Below are 8422 nucleotides of genomic sequence, written 5' to 3' on the forward strand. Positions count from 1 at the left end.
CCTTTACCCATTAAGAGTTTTCCCCCATTCTTCCCTTTCCTGTTCCTGGCAACCACCGTCTTTACAATATTATCTATTCTGGATATTTCATATAAATAGAACTATACAATATGTGACTTTGTATCTGGTTTATTTTACTTAGCATAATGTTATGGAGGTTCACTCATGTTTTAGGATGTATTGGTATTTTATTCATTTTTATGGCTGAGTCACATTACATTGTATGTATATGCCACAATTTATTTATCCATTTAATGCTAAATATTTCAACTATTTCCACCTTTTGGCAATGGTGAATAATGCTGCCACAAACATTCATGTTCATGTACTTATTTGAATACTTGTTTTCGATTCTTTTGGATATATACCTAGGAGTGAAATTAGTTTCATATGGCAATTCTATGTTTAAAATTTTGAGGACAGGCTCATATGGAAATTCTATGCTTAACATTTTAAGAAAAGCCAAACTGTTTTCCACAGCATTGAAATAATTTTGCATTCCCACTGGCAATGTACAATGGATTACAATTTTTCTACATCCTCACCGACACTTTTCCTTTTCTAAATTTTTATTACAGCCATCTAGGATAACTCATTGTGCTTTTGATTTACATTTCCTTGACTAATGATGTTGAGCATGTTTTCATGTGTCTACTGATCATTTGTATTGTATCTTCTTCAGACAAATGTCTATTCAAGTCCTTTGACCATTAAAAAAATGTTTTTATTGATTTGAGAGAGAGAAAGGAACATCAACAATGAGAGAGAATCATTGATCGGCTGCCTCCTGCTCGCCCCCCACTGGGGATCGAACCCATAACCTAGGCATGTGCCCTGACTGGGAATTGAACCATAACCTCCTGGTTCACAGGGTGGCGCTCAAACACTGACCCACACTGGCTGGGCATCATTTGACCATTTTTAATTAGGTTGTCTTTTTATTGCTGTAAGATACATATTTTGGATACTAGACCCTTATCAGATATATGATTTGCAAATATTTTCTCCCATAGTCCTAATGTTTTATACTGGTTTTCATTTCTTTTTAAAGCAAAACCCTTTTTTTTCAAATATATATTCATTTGTCTTGTTTATAATTTTACACACAGAACTCCAATCTGGTATCTATATTAAGAAAAGGATAATATGTTACTTAGAGCAGACGTCCATGTGAACAAAGCCACAGCGGCTGTGAGGGCCTACGGCCAGCGGCGGCACGGGAAAGGAGGCGACACCTCCCCGGGAGTGGGAGTGGGAGCGGAGGCGGGGCAGGAGCAGGAACGGGACCCTCTGCCTCTGCTCCTGGCGCCACACCTCCACAGAGGCTAGATGGGGTGTGACCTGCTGTGCCTCAACCTCCCACCGCCCCTCCCCTCGCTGGGGCCAGCACAAAGAAGCGAGGGCAGCAGGAGTGGGTTGATGGGGGCAGCGCCTTCCCATGATCGGCCTAGTCGCCTCCCACAGAGGGAGGCCCGATTTCGGCTTAGGCCCGCTCCCCCTAAGCCAGCCGTGGGCAAACTACGGCCCGTGGGCCGGATCCGGCCCGTTTGAAATGAATAAAACTAAAAAAAAAAAAAAGACCGTACCCTTTTATGTAATGATGTTTACTTTGAATTTATATTAGTTCACACAAACACTCCATCCATGCTTTTGTTCCGGCCCTCCGGTCCAGTTTAAGAACCCATTGTGGCCCTCGAGTCAAAAAGTTTGCCCACCCCTGCAAGCTGTCAGCAGGACATACCCTGAGGGCTTCCGGATTGTGAAAGGGGGAAGGCCAGGCTGGGGACCCCGTCCAGTGCAAGAATTTTCATGCACCGGGCCTCTAATATGATAAAAATGAAGCTGCTCTAAAAGGAGTGAAGAAATCCAAAACCCTGGCCACTTGGTGTCTCCCTGTAGCAAATTCTAGAATGCTTGGACAAAGCACATAAAACACAATATATATGTTTTCTATACCATTGAATAATTGTGCACAATTTTATCTGTCCAAAACACAGTGGAACACAGTCTAAAAGACATTGTCCTACACCATAAAGTCTTGGTTGTTCTGTTAAAATATTTGAGACCTATGAGGTATGAGCACCAGGAAGGATTATTTACGCCTCAAATCTGTATTATACCTACTAATAACACATAAGTACTTTGAACGTACCCATCTCTCTGCCATTTAAAAATAAAATCTGAAATAAGGATCTTTTTTGTTGTTGTTGTTTTTGTTAATTCTCATCTTTTCTCACACTCCCTAAATAGCCTTCTTTGAAAAGAAAGGAAGCTCAGGAAATACAAAAGTGGACTGAGGATATTTTTTCCATTGATTTTTAGAAAGAGTGGAAGGGAGGAAGGAAGGAGGGGGAGAGAGAGAAAGACACAGAGAGAAAAAAAAACCACAACCACCATTGATGTGAAAGACACACTGATTGGCTGCCTCCTGCATGTACCCACCAGGGCAGGGATCGAACCTGCAACCCAGGTATGTGCCCTTAACTGGTAATCAAACCCATGACCCCTCAGTGCTCAGGCTGCCGCTCTAATGACTGAACAACACTAGCCAGGGCTGAAATAAGGATCTTGACTCAAACATCAAATTGTCACAAGCAACAGCAGAGAGTCAAGTACTTATTTACCAGTAGTTATAAATATATCCTTATAAATATCAAGGAAATATAATACAGGATCTACAATTTATTAGAGCACATATTTACAGATGGAGTGAGTATGATTTGTACTGAGCTATCATCTCTACACTTGGTCGAATAACATATCCAATGTCACTGATTTACCAGATGACAATTAGAACTGGCTGCCAGGTATGGCTATAGAAAAGACTAAAGATAGTTACAACACAAATATACAAAAACCAACTAAGTGGTCTACACATATAGGAAAAGTAATCCCTTCAATAATAAATGAGAACTTAAAAAAAGCTGAATTAAACTAAATTTCCAGAATTTCAAGTGTGTACTATTAGCAATGGTATGGCATCATTAAATGCAAACAACTTTTAAAGTATACCTGGTCACTATTAGTGACAGGACTATTTTTCTTATCCATTGCTCATATTATAACCTTATTCCCATGTCTCAAAGTATTTTAAACTCATGGTTAAATAGTATTTCCTTAAAAAACACACACAAAACTTTGGAAATTGTTTTTACCTCTTCCTCCTCAATTTCAGAGGTGTTAAGTTTGTGTTTTTCACAGTAAGGACCCTCTTTCCAAGCTTCAGTATCACCACAGTCACAGAAACCTCCACCTCCTGACGTTGTCATCTTAAAAAAAAATCATAAAGCATCTTGTCAGTAAGTGTTTGCTGAGGGCTCTCAGATTATAAGAAAAGCAAGTTAAGGAAATAACATTGCTAGAGTATTTAAATTTCTTTGGAGGGATGAAATTTTAAAAAATGGCAAACCTCTCAATATTTTAAAGCTTATTTTAAATATGCCTATAAGCTAATAGAAGTGATTCAAAATAAAATAAGCTACCTTGTAGTGAACTAGTAAACAATAGATATTTTAAAGAGATAAAATATGCTCACATATGTAAGTTTCTTAATTAGGGAAATCATGAGGGTTTGGGGGCTGGATTTTGGCTAAATTGGTATAATGCTGGCCTTTATGCTAGCAGGTTACAGTGCTATAATGTAATATGCCAGATTCAAGAGTTATAAGAACTAGAATAGTGCAATAAGAGTGCTGCATCTGCATTAGAGGAAGTAAGCAATAAAAAACTAGAAAGACCGTTTATTTTTCTTTTCTTACACTCCCTAAATATCCTTCTTTGAGAAGGAAGCTCAGGAAATACAAAAGTAGACTGCCTGGTCACAAAAAACCTTTGCACCACTTGCAGGGTTCAAGAATTATTTATACTTCTTTTTCTTCTTTTTTTTGAGTAAAGACAGTTTATTCAATAAATGGTGCTGGGAAAATTGGACATGTACATGCACAAAAATGAAACTAGACCACCTTCTTATACCATACACAAAAATAAACTCAAAATGGATAAAGGACTTAAATGTAAGTGATATCAGAGTAGTGGCATCCTGAGAGATTCCCCTGATCTCTCCCCCTGAAATTTCAAGAATTTGAACAGCCATATCACAACAAAATATTCCCTGTTCAATGCACAAATATACCTAAGAGATCCGTGCATTGAAACATCTAAAGGTGGGTAGATGGAGCAAGGGAGGAGGGCAAAAAGGGGGTGGGGCTGATACAAACCAGGGAGACAGCCCAGAAGCTGGGAGCTCATGATGGAGCTCAGCCCAGAGAGGAGAGGAATCCTGCTGCTGCTGACATCCCCTCAGCCAGGAGAAACAGGGGGACTGGGTGGACAATCCTGCAGGCGTGAGCAGGACTAGTTATGGCTGAGCTGAAAGACCATTTGCAAAAAATGACTAGGCAGTATGTCTGGGGTAGCTTTAGTAGCTTCTGGTCAGGGAAATTAGGAGCCATTCTGGAAGTTGGGAAGTCCAAAAGAAAGGTGCCAGCCAGAAGGTTTCATCCTGAGGGCTCTTCTCTTGCCTTGTAGATGGCCACCATCTTGCTTTGTGCTCAGATTATCTGTCTTTGCATTTCCACATAAGGAAGGGGGAGGAGCAAAAGAAGCTATTTATTCTTTTAAGATATGGAAATGATTCAAGAAATCTGGCAAGACAGAATCTATTAGTTAATCATTGGTAGACTGGAAATTCTGCTCTTTAAAAAATTCCGAGAGTTTAGAAATGGTTAAGTGCAAATTTTAGATCAGCCTTAATATACTTTGCCCAAACTATCTGTGTGTTATATATCACAAATAATTAATGTAAACCCACAAAAGACAAGATATATGTCAAGAAACATGGGCAGGCAGGCATTTGAAAAATGCTAACTCCACCCTATAGTTTTCATGCACATTCTCTTACCGAAGATAGGTAGAACAGCTTAAAGCAGTGGTTCTCAACCTTCCTAATGCCGCGACCCTTTAATACAGTTCCTCATGTTGTGGTGACCCCCAATTTCATTGTTACAAATTGAACATAATTAAAGCACAGTGATTAATCACAAAAACAATATGTAATTATATATGTGTTTTCCAATGGTCTTAGGCGTCCCCTGTGAAAGGGTCATTCGACCCCGAAAGGGGTCGCGACCCACAGGTTGAGAACCACTGGCTTAAAGAAAACCGGGATTCTCTTACTGATTTATGAAAATAAAGAGAACACAAACATACAAGGAGTTCAATTTTATAGCTGTTTTTAGTTCGTTATTATCAATATTTGGGTACTATGAATAAAAACAAATAGGAGGAAAAGTCCTGAACCAACAGGGCTCCTGAAATAATAAGACTGCAATATTCTCTACCATTTTATTTGAGATTAGGGTGGAAAAAGCTCCAGCTACTAACAGTTCCCTAATTTCTGAATGTTCATGGATCTGTTTTGAACTTTTAGTAGAGAAACCAAGACAGGCTTAATAATAATCTGCCTTTGTCATATCCTTGACTTAAAAGCAAACAAACCTGATTTTTGTAAAAGTACTGATTGCATTATAGCAGAGAAAAAAATAAAAATAAAATTAGTGGGTCTTATGTTTTGGAGTTGAGCCCCCTTCTACACTGTAGTAGCTGCCTCTTTAATATTAAGGAATGACAAACCTTCTGTGGAAGATGACCAATAAATAGAACATTTCTTAAATGTATAATCCTATCACTTTTCCTTGTCTCACACAAACCCCTTTAGGAACCTCCCTCTCACACTTTTAACTCAACTTTAGCCTCTGATTTTTGATAACCCCTTTCATAAACCTAGAGTTCTGAAGATAATAAACATAGAAAAACATCAAGATAAACTAACTGAAAACCAATATGGAGGAGCTGATATCTGTGTTGTCTTTCTTAAACCACATGTTCCAAGAAGTCTGGATTCATAATTCATATCTACACTGCCATTTTATGTTTAATGGTGTTTAAATAACACATTTCTTAAACCACTCTCTCCTATTTTAGTGTTAAACCTTGGAATTTTAAAAAAGCAGAAAAGGTAGGTAGTATAAAATTTGATACTAGGTATGGTTATTATCTGGACATTACTAACCCTGTATCGATGGTCTCTGTGAATACTTCCCAAAAAGCACTCCATGCATAAAACACAAGTTGGATCAACTGCACAGTCTCTGTAAAGTTAAAGAAAAAAATAAAAATCAGTGTCATAAAATTACTGCATATTTCACAAACTAATACTTCATATTGGATTCCATTCTAGAAGAGCAATAATAGTGAACTGTCTTGATGTTAAAAGAAAGGAAATATTATTCCCAAAGATCTCTCAGATCTTTGATCAATGATGTCAGCTTAAGAACCTGTTTCTCATACTGGATATGTACTAGTGAGTTTCTGAAGGCACATATTACTAGAATGGTAATTTCCCCCAAAGATTCAGGGAAATCACATTTTATATTAAAACACACAGATGTTATGGAATCGATTTTAAACTTTATCTTGCAATTTCAAGTAACTTCCTTCAAACAGGTGTTTCAAATCAATGGTCTTCAAAGTGGTATGTGTACACCCCCAGAAAGACAAGAAAATATTAGAACTTGTATTTCTATTTAAATTTTAACTAATTTAAAAGGGAAATTAAACATTCTAAATGATTAAGTACAGACTGACATGGGTCTCCTCACTTGGTCATTATGTCTGATGGTCACACAACACATATGGTTTCTAAGATATCCTTACGGGAGAATAAGAATTCCACAAGGCTGCCTTACCCGGTCTGGCTCAGTGGACAGAGCATCGGCCTGCAGACTGAAGGGTCCCAGGTTTGATTCATCAAGGGCATGTACCTTGGTTACAGGCTCCTCCCCAGCCCGGGCCCTGGTCAGGCCTCAGGCAGGAGGCAACCAATCAATGTGTTTCTCTCACATTGATGTTTCTCTTGGTCTTTCCCTCTCTCTTCCACTCTCTCTAAAAAATCAATGGGAAAAAAAAATCCTTAGGTGAGGATTAACAGCAACAACAACAAAAAAAGAATTCCACAAGGTGGATGGGTTGTGACAGTGGTGTCCTCAGTCATTTCATTTGCTTTCATCATACTGCCAGTTTGATATATCTACAGATCATATTTTCTCTCTATATAAAAGCCTAATATGCAAACTGTCCCCTCAGGAGTTCGACAGCTTGTTATGACATGAGCTGACCACCAGGGGGCAGCATGGAACGAAGGAAGGCCCTGGCCGGCAGTTGTCAGCTGGGGAAGGGAGGCCCCGGCTGGCAGCCAGAAGGAGGGCCCTTGATAGGCCGATCGCCAGCCAGGTCTAGTGACCCGAATTTCGTGCACCAGGCCTCTAATCTTAAATAAGAGAATCTCTCTAATGCCATGAAATGAGATGGGGAATGATGAAAAATCTTTAAGTTTCCCTTATCCTTGGTTCTTATATCCTCATAAGCAAACCACTCTAATATGCTTATTGTACTCCTTTTTATTTGTAGCATACTAGAGGCTCGGTGCACGAAATTCCTGCACAGTGTGTGTGTGTGTGGGGGGGGGCATCCCTCAGCCCAGCCTGCGCCCTCTCGCCATCTGGGACCCCTTAGGGCAGTGATGGCGAACCTATGATCGCCATCTGCCCCTTAGGGCAGTGATGGCGAACCTATGACACACGTGTCAGAGGTGACATGCCAACTCATTTTGGGTGACATGCATCAACAACAGCAAAAAATTGCATAATTCAAATATTTGTCTCTCGCAACGGCCAGAGTTGGGCATCACTCGAGTAATATTATTACTCATGTTACTCATGATCAATAATGCAATTCTAAAACCGGATGTAAACATGTACATCGGTGTTGCGTAGCAAAGATACATAGTGAAAACATCCAAGATACATTTCCAATATTGACATTAATATAAAAAGGTTAAGAATTGCACTATAAAGAGATTAATCTTTACTCATGACATTTTATTTTTACTCCCAATTCTGGAAACGGCCTGGTTATTGTCAACATGTGCCTCGGGTAAGCTTCCCATGCGTTCGGGGTGCATTCGAACGGACGCACTTGATCGCCATGTTCGTTGGGAGACAGGAGTGGGAGGGTTAGAAGAAAAAGATATACAGTGCAATAGTGGTGCACGAGACATTCTGCATGTCGGATAATTGATTACAGCACCATATATTTGTTGGTTATACATGCTATCTTTGAATTGTTTTGCACCAGGAGTCAGTGCAAAATGTTCATAGGTAAGAAACCTATCAACCTTTTATAAAAAACGCCGTGATTTATTTTTATTTATTTTTGCAGCCTTGTGATGGAGAATCAAAAAAATTAAAAAAGCAAGATTGAATGATAAAGGAAGTGGAAGTAGCAGTAGCCTACCCTTTCAAGACATATGGACCGAGATGTATGGGATTGTCGACAGAAACAACAGATCATTGTGCATACTGTG

General features: G+C 39.2%; 1 protein-coding gene across 17 annotated transcripts in view; it reads right to left on the reverse strand.

The window, feature by feature from the left end:
* UBR2 (ubiquitin protein ligase E3 component n-recognin 2) overlaps nucleotides 1-8422 on the reverse strand; it is a 138919-nt gene that overhangs the window by 99304 nt on the left and 31193 nt on the right. For all 17 annotated transcript variants that reach the window (XR_001360527.1, XR_001360526.1, XM_014532981.1 and 14 more), the window contains exons 3-4: nucleotides 6071-6149; nucleotides 3156-3269 (exon numbers count right to left, since the gene is read on the reverse strand). Coding sequence is in view for 15 of the 17 variants with exons in the window: in XM_014532981.1 (XP_014388467.1) it covers nucleotides 3156-3269; nucleotides 6071-6149 (193 nt within the window). In the remaining 2 variants the exon portion in view is untranslated. The remainder of the gene's footprint in view (nucleotides 1-3155; nucleotides 3270-6070; nucleotides 6150-8422) is intronic.

The sequence above is a fragment of the Myotis brandtii genome, unplaced genomic scaffold (genome assembly GCF_000412655.1).
Source record: "Myotis brandtii unplaced genomic scaffold, ASM41265v1 scaffold929, whole genome shotgun sequence".
Taxonomy (NCBI): Eukaryota; Metazoa; Chordata; class Mammalia; order Chiroptera; family Vespertilionidae; genus Myotis; species Myotis brandtii.